General features: G+C 31.3%; 1 protein-coding gene across 1 annotated transcript in view; it reads left to right on the top strand.

The window, feature by feature from the left end:
* The window catches only part of LOC140442220 (dynein axonemal heavy chain 10-like), a 657,946-nt gene that overhangs the window by 513,217 nt on the left and 123,720 nt on the right, over positions 1-21,009 (top strand). Inside the window, 3 exon segments of the mRNA XM_072533298.1 lie at positions 3,498-3,746; positions 12,333-12,562; positions 16,612-16,853. Coding sequence (XP_072389399.1) covers positions 3,498-3,746; positions 12,333-12,562; positions 16,612-16,853 — 721 coding nt within the window.

Here is a 21,009-nt window from a genome sequence, read left to right on the forward strand (position 1 = left end):
CCAAAAAATTATTTATAATTTTAAAACCTTCTTGAGACCGTCCAAATATTCCGATTTTAATTCCATAAAGAATGTTAGATAGGTTCAGTACGTTTTTATAAGTACCTAAAAAAATTAATTAATAATTAATAATGCAAACTTGTATATGGTCGGTTTTTGTTGTACAAAATCTGTTTAAGCAATTTTAATGAAATTTGATGAAATGTTTTAATATATTATAAGGTTTTTCTAGACGATTGGAAAGGCTTGTTTCCTTCTCTTTTTTGTATTAATTGCTATTTTTCAGCAACGGTAATAAATTAAAACATTTTTAACCAGTTGTATCTTATAGAGAATTTAATTGTCGCTTTTTTATTTTAGTACGTCTTTGTTTAAAAATTAATTGTTTTAAAGCTTTAAGTAAGGAAAGTAGAAAAAAATTGACATTTTTACTAATTTTTAGATATTTTAATTTTTTTCATAATGTTCCAGATCCATTTGAGAAAGGATAAGTCAATTATTATTACTGAATATTTATCACCTAAATATTTCTGCAAGAATCCGAATGCCACCTCTCACGTCCAAATTTAGTCGATTTTTCATTTCTCACACACATTTTTCGCACTAAATTCTTAATAATTAAAAAAACATGCCAAAATTTCCGCATATATGTTTGCTTACTATAGGTATATATTACTGAATACTGAATAAAATCATCAAATACCTAGCAATTAACCTTTCGATACCGAAGGGTCAAGTTGTTTTGTAGTTGACGGAGGGGGTACATTATGTACCTCATGCATTTTTATAGATTAAATATTAACATAATGCAATAATTTTAGTTAAAACATAATTAAAACAAATGCAAGTATTTTTTATTGAATATAAGTAACAATAAAAAAATATATGGTGTCTTGAAAAAATTAATTATCGTTTTTTGATTAGCTTTACATTTTGTACATATTATTGTTTGAATTGTTGTGGTTGTTTGATGTTCAGCACAAACAAAGAATTTACAAGAATTGCACGTTTTTCTGCTTTTGCGGTCCTTCTTGCGTGGACAAAGTAAACATCACCCTGAGGATTTCAAGATGGTGGCGTCGTTTTCGCGATTCTCCCTTGGTGGCGGTGGGCATAATTCGTACATCGCGTTTATAATTTGCTTATGGAAGTTTTGTGGACTTTGTAGTCACCTATCGACATGGGGCTTTATAAGTTCTTGACCCAGGTTTAGTAAAAATTATCTGCGTCTGTGAGAAGCTTTATACGCACGAATGGAATTCTTTGTCTTCATTTACCATCTTATCTATAGTATCTACGGCACCTTTTGTAGAATTGTAATGCAAGATTATGTCTGGCTTATAGTCCGTCTCTTCTCCGCTAATTTTATCGTCGTTATGTTCTGTACTCAATAAAACTACTGCCTTATTCTTTTTAGGAACGTAAGACGCCAGTGTTATTTCCTCAGTGAAGGCAAAAACTGAGGACTTTTCTTGTCTAGAAATATTGGGTAGTAAGGCTGGAGGGATATCCTGCTTGTTTTTTCGAAGTGTTCCACATAATGTTATTTGTCGATCTAGGAGTTGTTTTGCCAAGGGAACACTGGTAAAGAAATTATCAGTAGTGATGCCATAACCAGTTTTTAGAAATGAGACCAAATCAAGTACTACTCTTTTGCCCTGGTCTTTTTCTGGTTTGTTACCATCTTTTCCAGTAAAAATCTGAAAGTTAGCAGCATAGGTGATTGTGGCATCAACTAGAGCCCATACTTTGGTGCCATACTTGGCTGGTTTTGATTTAATGTAGACTCTAAATGAACACTTACCTCTAAAACTTACAAGTTGTTCATCAACAGTTAGATGAGAGTGGCACTTAAAACTTTCTTTACAGTGTTCTACAAACTTTGTAAACACTTCCCTAAAAGCTGCTAGTTTGTCAGAACTTCTACGTTCTTCTCTAGTGTTCAAATAATCGAATCGCATAAGTGAAATTAAATCTAGAAATCGGTCGCGTGACGTGGCAGCCGGAAAAATAGATCGACTGTACAAAGGGTTTCGACACCACAAAAAGTGCACTGGTTCCCTATTGGCTTTTAGCGCACCCGCCGCAATCATGAGTCCCAAGACCACATAAATTTCCACTGAATCAGTGGGCAACCAGGTTCTTGTTTTATTAGGATTTTTCCCATTCCAATCCTGAAAGTATTTCTCCGCTTTCTGGTTTGTTCATTTGACGATGATCTCTACAATTTTCTCATCTACAAATAATTTGAAGCAATCACTAATTTTAGCGACATTTTTAGATTTTTCTGTAAGCCCTGGTTTTTCGAGTAAGTTTTTTGTGCGACATCTAGTTTGTCGTAAAGGATGATTTTTCCAAACTTTACCATTCTTGGCAATAAGGTTAATATACCCAAAACTGGTTTATCAGAATCATTACTGTCGCTCTCAGATGGCTAAAATATAATAAACTCAAGATAGAAATATCGTACATAAAACAAAAATAAAAATTACCTGCAGAATTTCAGGCTCATATTCCGCTACTTCTAAATTATCATCTAATTCTGAATCATCCGATAAACTATCTCTTTCAGAAAGGTAATCATGATCACTTTCCTCTAACCACTGCACTGCAGTTTCACGATCCCGTTCTTTCCGAAGGTCTAACTTTATTTTTTTCAACATATCGGTAAATCGTGTAATCACAAATGGATAAACTAAAACGGTATGTTAAGCACTAAGTCATCCACAGAACTGATTTGTGTGTTATTGCAAACAACAGGTTTGGTGCCGTGCGCAAAACGTCTGGTTTAGTCAGTGGCGTCGACCGCAATGAACTGTACCGCGGTTGACGGAGGGGGTACAACTTGTAACCCAAGCACAGTGCTGCACTGTTCATAGGTAAAAATATGTCAAATTGAAAACAAATGGTTGGATATGCTTTTACACATCCCAATGAAGAAGTAACTAGAACAGTTAAACAAATTCCAACATTTTTAAAAATTATTCATGAAAAATCGAATTTGGGGTACAATCTGTACCCCCCTCCGGTAGCGGAAGGTTAAGATGTAAGTTATTTTTATAAGTATCATAGATATTTTTACTTTCTACTCTAATATTTATTTCAACTACTCAGAGATTTAGCTCAATAAGCTTTCATACACAGAGAATGTCGATATTATCTTGATTTTTGTTATAATACTATATACAGGATGTCCAATTAAATCGGCACCATATGGAAAACTTTTAATTTTTAGTTTTATGAAAAAAATGCTGCACGTTCTAAAACCTAAAATATAATCACCAATTATTAAATTTTTTAGCCATATACGCGTTTTATTACAAAATATGAATTGTGGATATTGTTAGATAACTGATAAAGAATAACTTTTTTTCATTAAATTAAAAATAAGAGAGTTTCCTATATGGTCCAATTAAGTTGCACAAAAAAATGAGGTCTGTAAAATTTTTATGTATGATAGCAATATATATAATATCTGCATCATTCTTCATTTATAGATACCCAAGAAGCTACCGGTAAAAAAAATGTCGCCTCACTCAAAAGTCAGGAGATTGAAGAACAAGCTAAAATAATCGCAACCGAACAAGTTGAGGCTGAAGAAGCATTAGCCGAAGCTCTTCCTGCATTAGAAATAGCTAGACTAGCATTATCAGACTTAGATAAATCTGATATTACTGAGATTAGGTCATTTGCAACACCACCCGAGCCCGTTCAAACAATTTGCGAATGTGTTTTGATACTTCGAGGTAAGTGATGATTTAAGGTGTTTTGTTTAAAGGAATTATTTACATTTGAAATTTTTGAAACTGTAGTGAAATGAAATGAAGGTTTGAAGGAAATATATATATATATATATATATATATATATATATATATATATATATATATATATATATATCGTCACCTCAATACTACAACTAGATAACTCGAAAATTTTTATTTTTGAGATAAGTTTACCAATAGATGTAAATATATCATCTTCATATTATGCTATAACTAGACAATTCAAAATGAACCCTATGAGTCAATATAACTAACTTTCAAAAGTAGATAACTTTATAAATCATCCTTTGTTTAATATTACAACTCGATATCTTAAGTTATCTACTTGTTGCACATTTAATGACTAAGCTGTTAGTCACACAACTATACAACTACACTTACCTAGTTGTAGCACGTAGACTTTATTGTGAATTGTGTGATTCAAGAGATGAAGAAAAAGTTATTTTGGCCATGTATAGAAAAATTTTTAATGAAAATTTCAATCTAAGTTTCCATCATCCTAAAAAAGATCAGTGTCGTGTTTGTTCTCATTATATTAGTGCAACCACTGATGAGAAATTGTTGCTCAAAAAAGATTATGAAGCTCATCTCTTTCTTAAGGATCAAGCTAGAACCGAAAAACTTAAGGATTGAATTGATGCTGAATTTTCTAATGGATCACACATATGTGTCAATTTTGATCTCCAGCAAGTTTTATTATTACCCTCTGATCCAACAAATAATGCACTCTTCTATAAACGTAGGCTTGACAACTACAACTTCACTATTTACAATGTTGTCAGTAAGCAAGGAGATTGTTTCATTTAGAATGAGACTCAAGGATCCCGAGGAAGTTGTGAAATAGCCAGTGCAATTTATCTTTATCTTAGATCACTTTCAGAGACAACAACCTGTGTCACCTTTTTTAGTGACAGATGTGGAGGCCAAAACTTGAATCAGTTTACTGCAGCAATGTTAATGAAGGCAGTAAATGATTTAAATAACCTGGAAGTCATTAATATGAAGTTCTTGGTTTCTGGGCACAGTGAGATGGAATGTGATTCCATTCACTCTGCAATAAACACAGAATTCAAACGTGTGTGGGGAAAGCTTTGTGGCCTGAAGATTGGAAGCAAATTGCTCGGGAAGCCAGAAGAAAGGGAGACAATCTTTATCTTGTTCATGATTTGGATTAATCGAACATAAAAGATTTCAAAAAATTTGTAAGGGATAACTTGACTATTCGGAAAAAGGATGAAAATGGAAACGCTGTTTTTGGCAAAAGATGTGCTGGCTAAGATTTAGGAAGTCACAGCCGTTTATTATGGAGTTCAAAGAATAATTTTCTGATGAAGGATTTAGACACTTAAATTTAATCAAACGGACCCGCACTTCAATTCAATCGCCTTTACAACCTTTGTACAAACAACTGATTTCAATATCTATACACAAATATAAAGATCTGATATCACTATTTTCTGTGAAACCACCTGCTTTGGGAGATTCCTACAGGTCATTTTACACCAGTCTGCCATACGAGAATAAAGAAGATTCAAGTGAAATAGATGACGGTCAAGACTACGAAGGTGACTCTTAAAGAACTTATCTATTTGTACCTCTTTAGAAATTACAAATTGTTTCATATCAATATTCATAAAGTAATTTTTTGTAAATATTTTTTTAAATGTTAGTAGGTACCTACCTAATTTTTATTTTCTATGTGTAACAGTGTATAATTTTAACTTAAGAAATAAAAAAATAACTTCTAGTAGTTCTTTTTTTTAACAAAAACCAGGGCCAATACAAGAGAATATATATTGCAACAAGTACATAACTGGGTTTTTTGGTATATGCAACAATTAGATAACTGGGACTTTTCCAACTTTTCTCCTGATATTTTTAATCTTGGAAAATATATACATTATTAAACCTCATGGATGGTCAGTAAAGAAGGTAAGAATGTTAAAAACGGAATATGGCTTTAATATTTTGTCAATTTTAGGTTAGAAAGGAATTAACACTTTGCAAAAATCTTTAAATGCGTTTTTTTTAGAAGTGTTATATTTGAGTTACCTAGTTGTAGTATTGAGGCCACGATATATATATATATATATATATATATATATATATATATATATATATATATATATATATATATATATATATACAGGGTGGTCCTTAAGTAATTGTACAAAACGAAACAGTAGATTCTACACTTTAAAATATTACGATTTAAGCCAAATTGCTTTAATAAAATGCTGATATTAAGAAAGATACAGGGTGTTAAAGTGCAAATTTAAAATTTTATTTTTCGCTACCACTTTTATGTTTGTAAACATTTATGTATAAAAATTTACAACTGGGTACTTTTAAATATTAGAAATTATAATTTGATGCACACTTTGATGTAACTGATAGAGGGCGCCACATATGCCACATATGTGGTATAAATTTGCACTTAACTTTTTTGCCCTTGAAGTTACCTGTATTTGGGTTAAAAAATAATAAAGATACATTATTTTAACAAAAAAAAACAAGGTATACTTATTAATAACTTTAAAACTCAACAGTTTTCGAGATAATCGCATTTTACAAATCAGCTGCATAATTCTGATTTAAGGCAATTACTCAAGGCAAAGAAGAAAAAATAGACAAAAACATTAATACTTCTGAATTTTGGTATAAAGTACCTTTAACTAAGGTTGTAGTTAACGAAATATTAAATAAAATAAATATATCAGCAGGATAATTAATAATAGGATTTGATAAAATAACAGAATAATAGAATACTACATCAAACATTTTACGTTTTATGTTAAATTAAAGTCATAATCAAAACATTTTGTTTACAAACCAAATAAAGAAATAGTTAAACTAAGTAACATAACTTTTTGTCAAAGTTAGTGTTCGATATGTCCACCATTTTCTTTAATTCATTTGTCAATATATTCCATAAAAAATCGTCTCATAATAAAAAGCATCATTGGTTCTAAAGAAACTGCTGCAGTATTTATTTCCTCCCATAGTTGGTTGCGAATGTTGATGGGATTCTTATAGACACGTTCTTTTAATGCGACCCATACACCAAAATCAAGCGGATTAAATTCTGGGCTACGTGGTGGCTATAATGTATGAATATATTCTTTTGGATACATATCCAAATCGTATGGTATATTATGGAACTACATCCTATTTGTCGCAGAGGTTAAATAATGTATTAAATTCTGATGTATCTCGTTCATTGGTTACTTATATACACACGGAATAACCTATCGATGCCATTACTTATTTATATGATTACGTTACAGCTTACGAGTAACTATAATTACATCTCGAACAAATGGACTATTATGATTTACTAACGAACTAATATTATGCTGAACTAAATTGACTGTGTGTTTACTATATTTATAACAAGATCGGTTATTAGGCCAACGATGCTGTTTTTGTAAAAATGCTGAGTCTTTAAGGTTAAATTTGTAGCAAAAGTATTACGAAACAAGACACATAATGTGTTATTTAATACCTGTGCTCTAGTTTCTATTTGTCCTAATAAAAATGGGTAAATAATTTACGTAATGAATAATAAGTATTCTTTTAGGATTTTTTATGAATTTAATAATTATATCAATATCTCACCACATTGCCAAGGAATATGACTACCACGACCAACCCAACGTTCAGAAAAGTTGTATTTAAGTATGTTCTAACTGCCTTCTCTCTAGAATGTGGTCGTGTACCATCTTGCAAAAACCACATATTTTGGGTTTTCAGTATTTAACAATAGAGAAAAAGTAATACAACGACAGTATAGAAACTTAAGAAGCGATAGAAAAGGGAAATTGTAAACATGATGACGGCCAACGTCTGAATCGGACACGGCACCTAAAGAAAAAATGAAAAATCTTTTCTCCAATAAGACATTTAGCACCCATAACAAAGCATTTTGTGATGTTACATTATCATCTTTGAGTTGTTTTAATAAGAATAAACTATGAATTATGCTTATCTACAGGCATTCAGTGCTTTACTGCACAAATATTAAACTAGGAATTATTATGCAGCTGATTTATAAAATGCGATTATCTCGAAAACGGTTGAATTTTCAGGTTATTAACAAGTAAACCTATTTTTTGTAAAAATAATGTATCTGTCATATTTTTTAATACAAATAGAGCTAACTTAAAGAGCAAAAAAGTTAAGCGCAAATTTATGCCAAACATGTGGCATATGTGGCGCCTTCTATTAGTTACATTAAAGTATGTATTAAATTATAATCTATCGTACTCAAAAGCATCAAACTGTAAATTTTTGTCTAAAAATATTTACAAACGTAAAAGTTATAGCGAAAAATAAAATTTAAAATTTTCACTTTAACACTTGGCTTCATTCCTGTCGTATGCGAAACAGAGTCTTTTCGCAAACACTACTCATTTCTGACCCTTTCCTAATTACACTTGATACATAATCGTTGTTATCGTGATTAAGATGATAATTATTAATATTCATTAGTATCTGCTTACATGAGCATACGAGAAGAACCAAGATTGGAAAATAACAACGAAGGGCCAACAATTCTGAAATCTGAAATCATAAATGCAATGTCCAGACGGAATATACCCAGAAACGTTAAAATTAATCAGCGAAGAAAATATCGAAATATTTGTCCTTTTATTCAATCGCATTTATGATACAGGTAAAATACCCCAAGATTGGCTGGAGTCAATATTCATCCCACTACCAAAAAAGCCAAACCCACAACACTGCAATGAGTTCCGTCTGATAAGCCTTATGAGTCATGCAGTAAAAGTCCTACTAAAAATCGTACATAATCGTATCTATAGCAAGTGCGAAACAATCATCGGAGACGATCAGTTTGGATTCAGAGCCGGCATGGGAACGAGAGAAGCCCTGTTCAGTTTACTAGTTCTCGCCCAAAAATGCTACGACCAACAGAAAGATATATTTATATGCTTTATAGACTTCGAAAAAGCATTTGATAGAGTAAGACACGACCTACTATTAGAACGTTTGCAAGAAGTCGGTTTAGATGGAAAAGACATCAAATTCTTAAAAAACTTGTACTGGAACCAAAACGCCAGAGTTAGGATCGAAGGTTCCACATCCGCAGAAGTAGAAATTAGGAGGGGAGTTAGACAAGGATGTGTTCTGTCGCCTCTGCTGTTTAATCTTTACTCCGAGTTTCTATTTAAAGAAGCATTGGAGGATTCCAAGGATGGAGTCAAGGTGAATGGCGTAAATATCAACAGTATCAGATACGCCGATGATACAGTGTTAATTGCGGATTCCGACGTAGGTCTACAACGACTTATCGACAAGACCAACTCGACCTGTGAGCAATTTGGTATGAAAATAAACATTAAAAAAACCAAAGTGATGTCAATCCGAAAAAATCAAAACGTACCTCAACCTTGCACAATAAATGGGCACATTTTAGAACAGGTCAATAGATTTAAGTACCTGGGATGTTGGATCGATAGCAGCCTAAATCCTGATCTAGAAATAAGATCGAGAATAGAACAGGCCAGAAAATCTTTCGAAAAAATAAAAAAACTGCTTTGTGATTCTCGAATAAAACTCGAAATTCGACTACGTTTATCAAAATGCTACGTCTGGTCGACTCTTCTATATGCAGTTGAAACGTGGACCCTAAAAACATCAACCGTAAATAAATTGGAGGCCTTTGAAATGTGGATCTACCGGAGAATGCTCAAAATTTCATGGACATCGCATACCTCAAACGAAGAAGTGCTGCATAGAATAGGCAAGGAAAGAGAACTTTTTAACACAGTAAAAGTTAGAAAAACATCATACCTAGGCCACATACTGAGAAATAATAAGTACCAATATGCCCAACTTATAGTAAAAGGAAAAATCGAGGAAAAGAGAGGCCTAGGAAGGAAAAGACTATCGTGGCTCAGAAACATCCGACAATGGACAGGGCTAAATTTTGAACAGCTAATAAGAACAGCTGAAGATAGAGAAGATTTTAAAATTGTAGTAGCCAACCTCCATTGAGGAGAGGGCACTTTAAGAAGAAGAAGTATCTGCTTCTCTGAAAGTTTCAAAGCTTTCCACGTTTCCATTGAACAGTTTTCTCCATTTTGCGGTAAAAATTCGGCGTCAAATATAACAATAGCCATCAACAGAAAATAGCAATAATTGCCGACAGCAAATCACAATAACAACCACCAACAAATAATAATAATAACAAAACAGTAGACTTTCAAAAAAAGGGACTCCGGCAGGGGTGTTGCATATCCCCCACATTGTTTAAAATCTACGTGGCGAAAGCACTGTATCAGTGGAAGAGAAAGTGCAGAGGAATGGACATTGACCTGGGAGAAACTTGCCTATATGTCCTACAGTTTGCAGACGATCAAGTCCTTATAGCCAACGATAAAGAAGACCTGACATATATGGCCAGAAAACTACAGGAAGAATACAAGAAGTGGGGATTAGAACTCAATACACAAATAACAAAATATCTCCCAATAGGTGCAGAACTATCCAACATTCAGATGGACACAACCGAAATTTCATTCTGCACTGAATATACCTACCTAGGAATTGATTTCGACACCACAGGCACAGACAATAGGGAAATTAGAAAACGAATAACCCAGGCTCGTAGAACAGTTGGATGCCTTAACGGAGTTCTTTGGAGCTCAGAAATTGGTAAAAGACGAAAATACAATATATATGAATCTCTCATAAAAACCAGCTTAACCTATGGTACAGAGACATGGAGACTAACAGAAAGCAATAAAAGAAAACTCGAAGAAACAGAAATGGATGTATTTAGATGATCACTTCGAATGCAGACAAAATTAGAAACGATGAAATAAGGAATCGGATGGGGGTAGATGGATCACTGGCAACAGAAATAGAAGGGAAACAACTTATATGGTATGGCCATGTTCAAAGAATGCCAGAAACAAGACTACCAAAAATCGCCATGAAATGGATACCACCAAATCGTAAGAAACGAGGAAGACCAAAAAGAACATGGAAGGAGGGAATAACAAAGGCAATGAGCTCCCGAGACTTGACCGAAGAACAATGGAATGATAAAAATTCGTGGAAATTAGGCATCGGACAACGACGCAATGAAACCGATATATATATATATATATATATATATATATATATATATATATATATATATATACAAAACAGTAACAGTACACCCAAGATGGTACAAATAATCGTAACTCGAGTATGTTTACGCGCTCCGAAGAACAAATAAAGACTAATTTAGGCCCTGGATGTATCAAGCAAATAAGATCAGAATTGCCATGTTAATAGCCAACGTTCGCAACGAACAGGGCACTTGAAGAAGACGAAGATGTATCAAGCTTTTAAACATATTCTATACAAGAATTACTCTAATTGCTTCTTAATTACTGAATGACTTAGAAGAAATTATTTGCAGTTGATATCAACCAAAATTACAAATTCCTTACCCATTATGGCAGTAATTAGCATGGCGGGAATATAAATAACATTTTAAATTTGGCAGTTAATAGAAATTACTGGAATTATTTTAAACTTTGAAGCAAATGTTTATTTAATGCACATTTTATTATACTATTGCTACTAATAAAAGATAAAAGTTGATAAGTTACTATTAGAAACAAATAATGTATAGTATGTATTATGTAAAAGTATTAGCAAACGATATTTGTAAATTACATAAAATTGTACGTGAGGACTTGTTGAGAACTCCTGGTTTATTTCGTTTATTTTGAAAGATAGACAGTAGAGAACGCCATCGCTCACTGCATAAAACTGGCAACATTTTGGCGAAATTCCCATAAGGTTAGTATTGCATATCTTACCCTGTACAGACTAGTCACTTTGAGACGATATTTAGCAACCGTTTTTTAATAAATATAAAACTAATGTTATGTGTTGCGAAATGCAACCTATCCTGAATCATAAAAACATTTTTTTGTTCAATAGAGGGTTGGTTATTTTTAATAACCACTTTTCTTTCCTACGTTGACTTGCAGAACGACTAACGATCAATTACCTTTCAAAACTCAAGTAAGGAAGTGAAAGTGGCTGTGGTAAGACACATCGCACTTAAAGTTAATTTATTTTAAAGTCTCGATTTAAGACACATTACTCTTCTTTTAGTTATATTTTATTTATATATATATATATATATATATATATATATATATATATATATATATATATATATATATATTTATATATCATTTTATATATTTCTTATAACCAACTCTTTACTTGATTAAATTAAAGTTTCTTTCAATATTCAAGTAAAACTTCCCGCTCTTAACTCACCCGTATCTTGGAGACACTAATAGTGTCTCCAATTTGACACATATATATGCAAAAAAAATTGTGTACAGTAACCGTCTATTATTCAACTTTGTTTAAGCAATTACTTCAAACCAAATCTTACCAGTACGTGTGACAAAAAATTTCACAAATTAACTTCGAGCATACCTTCTTTTCTGCCATTTTATATTCCTTAAAATGTTATTTATATTGATCACTTAATTTTATATATTTATTAGGCTATAAGGAAATCAACTGGAAAGCTGCAAAGGGAATGATGGCTGATAGCAATTTTTTGCGGAGTCTACAAGAAATGAATGTCGATGCCATCACACAAAGTCAACAAAAGGCAGTCAAGGCTCATATGAAAAATTCCAAAAAATTAGGCGAAATGCAGAATATCAGTAAAGCAGGTTATGGTCTATTGAAATTTGTGCAAGCCGTACTAGGATATTGCGAAGTCTTTAAGGTATTTTTTATTATTTTCGTTAAAGAGCAATGAGTTATTAATACAGACCTAAATAAAAATAATCAATTACAGTTTAAAGTTCAAACATTTTTTTAACTAAAACCTCAGGTAACCGCTATAAGTACAATTAAAACGGTCTTCTACTTAGACCTACCATTAATTAATTGAACATTTGGTAAGTTTTACATTTAAAGTTAACACTTATCTGTTTCTTAAATCCATTGCTGGTTAAAAAACCCTATGGGTACAACCACTTGCGCAGATTGCACTGCTTTAAAACTTTGGGAACTTTAATATTTGAAAATTTAAAGCGCCTCTATTAGAGCTAAGTCGCATAATTAGAACCGCTTCTTTAGTTTTTTCCTTTTTTATCATCCGTTTCTTTTAGGAATATATTTGAATCATTCCATTGAACCCTATGTTCATTATCCCATGCGTGTTTATATATTTGAGATCTATCAAATTCTCTATTTTTAATATAAGGTTGATGTTCATTTATTCTAACATTTAATGGCCTCTAAATAAAACTGATCGCATTCACAATGTTCACTGTTTTATAAATACAATTCTTTGCTTTGTCCTTTCTTGTTCATTGTTAGGTTTGGCTTTAGACAAAATAGATCTTAATGTGTTTGTTGTTTTGAATGTTGTTGAAATGTTAAATTTATTTTCTATCCTTTTAAGTTTTTCTGATAATCCTTTTATGTATGGTATTGTTATTTTCCTTGTATTATTCCTTGTGTATGCTGTAGAATTTCGTTCTAAGTTGTTCTGTTCTATTCAGTCGATTGTTGAAAATTCCTTATTTATAAACGATAAAGGATAATCATTTTTTAATAAAACAGATGTTAACAAATGTTTTTTCTTCAAGAACAAATTTTCGTTAGAACAAGCAATTTTGGCTTGACAAAAACCATGACTCTTGTTTTTGTACTTGAAAATTCAAAGTCATTGTTCTGAGACTGTCTCAGATGTCTCCAGTTAAGTTATAAGCTTTATAAACATTTTATCATACTATCTATATTATTTTCCTTTATAAATACCACTAAATAATCAGCATAAATATCTGTTTTTAAAGGTTTTTCTGTTTTATAATACATCATTTATCGCTACTAGAAAGAGTTTTGGGTTAATAACAGACCCTGTTTCCGACATGTCCAAAGGTCGCTATCATTTGTTGGATATTATTTTCAGAAGGGTATTCTGCGTGAGCCGCTTATTTAGTATTAATCTTAGATATTTGATCTCATTCGTATCTTTGACAATTTCTCCATATAGAGGGACATTTAGATGTTATCTAGGTTTCGTTTTCCTGAGAAACTAACTACTACTGTTTTACTAGGATTGACAAAGGGTGGTCTATCGCACCACCTAGTAAGGATATTGACTGTTCATTAAATTGCAATGGACAAAATATTTCCGTATTTTCCATATATCCTAATAACTAGATTATCCGCACAGGCTCTGTATTTCAAAGGGCAAGATCAGGTTATTCATCAGGAGTGACCACAGAAGGTAAAAAGCACTACCCCTTGTGAGCCCTCCTTAGCTACACCACAACCTCCTATCCTTTGGCTTTGTTCAATAGCGTATTCCAGAAACTGCCCATTTTAGATCCAAGGATATCTTTTCATCGACTTGTAATCTTCTTCCACAATTCTGCTAACTTCCTTTCACAATGCCGGTATCCAAACTCACGAAAACACCCTATATCGAGACCCGACTTTTCCTTTCGATGATCAAATGACAACTGCCCCTTTCTCTCATACATCGACTATCAATTCTCCCATTCCAAAAAAACTGTCGAAACAAAAATCAATTTTGTCTCAATCAATCATTAAGAAAAAACTTCATTACTGTTTCCAGAGAAACTAAAATTTTTGATTTAAAACTGGCTTTCCCTTTGGTTACAAATACATAATTCATTCCTATAACAAAAGGTTAATTACAATATCTTAATCCTAGGTCAAATACAAACCATGAAAAGATTATAATAAGTATGGGCTTTCTAATTCTATATAAAAAGATTTTACCTGTGAGTGTTTAAAGATCAGTTGTTGACAGGCAAAACTTTCCGTTAATCTAATCTTATCTTAATATAATACATAAATTTTGTTTACCAGGATGTCTTGAAAATTTATTTAAATGGTCTATTTATTAATTTTTATTTTTCTCTTTCTTCTTATTCTTTAGGTGCCGTCTTCTTAGCGAAGGTTGGCGATGACCTCTGCAAAGTCTTCCTTATTTTGGGCTTTCCTTATTAAACTTTGAAAGTCTGGGGCCGCGTCTGCTTTCTATTTTCCCTTCTATAATAAAATAAGCATTTTTCTCTTTGACTGAGAAAAAGAAGTATGACAATATATATATATATATATATATATATATATATATATATATATATATATATATATATATATATATATATTGTTATGATGTGTTTTTTGTTTGAATGATGAGCAATGAGTATTTTAATAATATAGGGTTTTTATCGCGGTTCTCAAAGAATTAGCTTATAAGTACTTTTTTAAATTATCTTTATTATAACTATTATGAAACACACATAGATATCTAACCTAGCCAATATAAATTTAAAATAAACTATCTTTAAATTGATATTCTTATAAAACTAATTAAATTCTATAGACAATGTAAAATTTAAACAAACTATCTTCAAAATTGAAATTGTTATGACACTAACTAAATTATATTAACAAAATTTTGTACCTTTCTTTCACTGAATGCCTAAATGAACTGTTTTCTACTATATAGATTCTAATCACCACTGAATGTCTTCGTACTTCAGTTATCCTTGTTTTTTGTGAAATTACTTTTTCCAATTATCAGCTTCTACCAATTTAAGATATAGTTTTCTTCACCAGCATTTATACACCACCAACCAAACCAGCAAACAGCATTTATATTTATTCTTCTTTTCAATAGACCAATATCCAATTATTATAAGTTGATTTATACTAATCTCCAATCATAATATAATTTTAATTCCTTCCAATGTCCATCCAATATTCTTCTAATATACTTTTATAATCTTCAATAATTATTTGTGTATAATTATAAATGTGCATTAAATATATGCATAATTTTTAATCTTCATTTAACTCACTATATTAAACAATTTGACTATTTGTACCTGATTCACTGACTCCAACTAACTTTCATATTTCTTACTAAACTTTTCTGACTGACTTCTTGAAAATTCTGAACAATTTACTTCACTATTCACTAACTAAATGTGTCTAGGTACTAACTTTCATAATAAACTGGCCTGACTTCTGACTAAAAACTGCCATCTTGAATCCAAATCACGGGTATTTATATCCTTTTTGATATTCCAGAACCATCTGGTAAGAGATCATGTTCCATTCGTTCTATTAACTTCTATATAGATGTTCTCGAAAAAAATATCTGTTCGATCCACCGCCATAATCATTATTCCAGAATGTTCCAACATAAACACAGGTCAAATTCTGCACTCTGGAGAATTCGTTAATGTTCCATTGATAATTTTGTTGACATTTAGGCTTTTCAGATCAGAATAAACATTCAAATTAGTAACTAACACTCTAATTTAATAAAATACACCTTTCAAACAATATAACCCCACTTATATTCGTAAAATTCTTAAAATGACACTTAGGAATGGAGGGTATAGTGTGTTGCCTAGTCACATGGCTCACTTAAAATATCTACAAAATCATAACTACTAAAATACAACTTTTTACAATCATTATATGCTAATTTCTTAAAATGCCCTCACATAAATAATTTTTATAAAATTCTCTAGTATATAACTTATTTAAAACAACCAAATATCTAATATTATGTAGTATATAACTTATAAATTATTTTCTATAAACCCTAATTGTCACAATATATATATATATATATATATATATATATATATATATATATATATATATATATATATATATATATATATATATATATATATATATTGTCATACATATATATATATATATATATATATATATATATATGTATACATATTACTCTTTGTTATATCTTTATAGGAAGTAAAACCAAAAATGGATAGGGTAGAACAGCTTCAAGCCGATTATCAAGCAGCTAAGAACTTTTTAGATAAATTAAATAAAGAGATTCAGAAATTAGAGGATAAATTAAACCAACTAAACGAGAGATATGCTGTTGCAATGAAAAGAAGAATCGAATTGCAAGAGGAAACGGATTTAATGATGAAAAGATTAGAGGCAGCCCAAAAATTGATTACTGGTTTAAGCTCTGAACAAGAAAGGTAAACTCAAAACAATTCATTGTATATATGTGTTACATATAGGTTCTAGAACGTTTTGTATAATTAATATAAATTCTTTGTTATAATTTAAAAATATTAGAATTTTTTTAAACAAAAATATTTATCAAAAATTAAAATTGAAATTGATAACATTCATTAATTTAAAATGCTATAGTGGAGTGCCTCAAGCATTCAAAACCGTAAAACCTCGGATTAGAGTTATAGTAATTGAATTAATATGATCGATGTGGGATATTGTTTTTAAAACTATAAATTGCAATGTTAATCCAAAATTTATTTGTGGACTCTATTTTTTTTATTGTTTAAACAATTATTATAAAAAATTAATGTTTGACCATATATTTTCACTTTAAACAGTATTTTTTTTATTTATATGTTAAATCTTACCTCAGTAGACATATAGGAACATTTTTCAAAGATATCTGTGTATAAAAATAGCAGTAGGGATCTCGAACAGGTAGAAAAACGTGGAGGGGAGAGCGGAGCAACAGCTGCTATGTACAATGGAATGTCTCGGCTCGGCTAGTTTAGTTGCAAGTAATGTTCTGTGAATATTGTGCTTCTATAACAGTGAAAATTTGGTTTTTTAGTGAAAAATGTTTGTATATTTTTGTACTGGAAGGTGTATTGAAGGCGACGTTTTGATATTGAACTATTACAAATTATTTCGTATTGCTTAATTTGGAAAGTGATTAGATTGATAACTACAGTTCATTATTGAATCAATTAAATAATAAAAAATTAAAGATCAGTTTCAATAAAAAAAATATATGATAATAATGAATCAAATGTAATTAATTAGATATTAATTTTTTTTAGATTTCGAACAATGGATAAACCAACGGCTAGCAGCATGGCTGATGAAAATAGCTGCATAATATGTATACACCTGGGTTCATCTTTCTAAAAAAATTCAAATTTAGGTGAAATTATAAAAATTAGTAGAGGAGTAACTGCTTTACCAGCTGCTGTAACCGAACGACAAGATGGATTGTTACCTCACCTACAAACTGAATTTGTTTATGCTTATTCAAGTTGTCGACAAAAATATATTAATAAAAAGTATATTGGAATGTATAAAAATAAGGTCCGTGAAACGCCTCTGAAAAAAAAACTTCGAAGTAGCATGAATTTTAATAACTTCAATTGGGAAAAAAACTGTTTTATTTGCGGACAAGAAGCTGATAAAACAAAAGAAGCTAAATTAAATGAAGCTCGGCGTAGGCAGATTTCATACATCAACACTCCAACTTTAAATGAATCCATCACGAATTTTATATTAATCCGAGAATTCCGATGGTAGATGCAGCAATAAAGCAAATATGATTGCAGCAATAAAGCAAATATGAAGAGAATGATGATTGCCAATTTACCATGCAAGAGTTGAAAAACGTCATCACTACAGAGCATATCCCGGATGAAAAAACGACTAATAGAACACTCTCACGATGATATTATCGTTTCAACTAAATTTGGATCCAATAAGTTTTATATGTTTTACAAAAATTAACCATGATATATTAACAGAAAACTGGTACAATCAAAAACATAATAGTAAAGAAGAAGAAGAATTTGAAAGCGGCGAGCCAAATTATTCGGAGAGATATAAGAGCCCAAGTGTACGGTAATGAAAATTATACGCCAAGTGACAAAATGCTTCAAGATGTTAATGAATCAAGTCCAACATCTTTAAATTTGTTACTATCTGAAATAATATTAAAAGATAAGAAAAATAATGCAGAAACAATTCCGAGATATAAGAAGAAATGTAAATCGATAGCGCATGCAATCATATCAGCTGTACGACCAAGATCTTTTTTTATCGCCACTTGATATTACTTTGGTTGTGATGTTTCATAGGAAATTTGGCTCTAAAAAAGTAAGAAATATATATCATTCTTTAGGCTTCTGTGCTCCGTACAAAGAGGCTACGTTATACGAAGCTTCAGCAACTTTTACAGCTTCACCAGAAATAAATCCTGGCACTTTCGTTCAATTTGTGCATGATAATGCTGATTTCAATAGCAACACTATTGATGGTAAGGGAACGTTCCATTATATCGGAAGCATTGAAATAGTTACTCCAAGAGATGGTATACAACCTCCACGACCTATCAAGCGTCGGAAGACACTACCAGCAGAGTCTGAATTTATCAAACACGGAAATATCCCTCTGCAAATATATCCAGCTTGTACAGGTTTAGGATTTTCAAAGATAGTAGTTAAGTTATCTGAAATTGAACCGGATATCAAGAAATTTACTACAAATGGGCAATTAAATATTTTGTGGACGTATTTGAAGTTCAAAAATAATAACAAATTTCTCGGATGGAATGGATTTATGAATTTATTAACTAATGCACATGATTTGGATGTGTCATCGATAATTTTTTTGCCTTTTATTAATTCACCTCCAAGCGATTAGAACACAATTTACACAACTATGAAAAGTTTCGTAGATAATGCTAAAGAATTGAATATGAGAACATGAACCTTAACATTCGATCAACCTCTCTACATGAAAGCACGGGATATTGCTTCTGCTGTGCATTTATCTGACGAAGTATTAGTTGTTGTGAGGCTAGGCTCTTTTCATACTCTTATGTCTTACATGGGATCCATTGGTTATAATATGCCTGGAAGTGGGATAAAAGAAGCGCTTTCTACCATATATGCTGAAAATACAATTGATCACATAGCATCTGGACATGCGTATGCTAGAGCTGTACGTGCTCATACTTTATTACAGCAAGCGTTATCACAATTGATTTTTAAAAATCTTATTGAACACAATACGGGTTTTGCAAATGTACTGAATGATGAAAATAACTCCATGATTTTTAAAATGTTCAACTACACTGAAATCACTGAAAACCACGGATTTCAAACTCTTACTATAATTTTTGAAAATAAGCTACTTGAGCTTGAAAATAAAAATAAAACTTCAAAACTATGGATTACTTATTTTCGAATGGTTACAATATTAAAGCACTTCATTGCTGCGGACTCTATGGGAGATATGAATTTACATTTGTATAGTATTGAGCAAATGATTCCATTATTGCATGCATCCGGGCATTTCCCTATGCGAAGGCATTACAAATTTATCTACAAGATATGAAAGAATTACAGCATAAAATGGACCCGATGGAGTTTCAAAAATTTTCGGCAGGATATTTCACATCTAGGCGTTCGGATAATTATTTTTCTGGCATTGCAAGTGATCAGACTATTGAGCAAACTTTAATGAAAGGGATGAGTGTCGAAGGAGGTCCTTTTAAACGTGGTGCCACTGAAAGTGTTGTGTATAAATGGATCAGAAGAGTTATTTACAGTAAAGATATTATTGAAGCTATAGAAAAATTTTGTGACATGTCTTTCAACAAAAGTCATCAACATTTATTTAACAGATGCTAGAATAGAAAGGGATAATACAGATGTCAAATTATTAGTGGATTTATTTAAGCAACACAGCCCTTTTCCTGATACAGATGCTATTATGTCTATTGCTACTGGAATTACTGGAGATAAAAAGATAAATTGTTACGATGCTTTTAAAGCAGGTTTGAAGGCAATGAAAAAAACAGGGGGACAAAATTTACGTGAATTAAAATTGTCAAGGAAAAATAAAATAAATTCTCTATTGGCGAAAAATAGCAAAATTAAAATTCATGACGAGGTTATTCCTGTTGACCCGTTACTGCTGTTTCAACGTATTTGTGTTTAAAAAAAAACCGACAAAGCACTTAAAAATTATATGAATTCCGAATTGACACCATATCCACTTGCTGTATTTGAAATGGTGAACTGCGAAAAACAAAAAAATCAACATTTTACGAATTATTTCGGAAATTTCTATTAATTTAAAAAGTGTAGAACATCTCTTATTAGGTTATTGACGGAGGCATGTTACTACATCGTTGTAAATGGCAATTAAATGAAACGTTTGCAATGATATGTAACCATTATGTAAGATATTTAAAAAATAATTATGATAGTAACACGTACGTGGTATTTGATGGGTTTAAAAAATATAGTATTAAATCAGCCGAACGGAATCTTCGCGCCTTAAAAAATAAATGTGCAGATATTGAATTGATTAACACATGCTCTAAAAATTTCTCAAGATAAATTT

The sequence above is a fragment of the Diabrotica undecimpunctata genome, chromosome 5 (assembly GCF_040954645.1).
Source record: "Diabrotica undecimpunctata isolate CICGRU chromosome 5, icDiaUnde3, whole genome shotgun sequence".
NCBI lineage: Eukaryota > Metazoa > Arthropoda > Insecta > Coleoptera > Chrysomelidae > Diabrotica > Diabrotica undecimpunctata.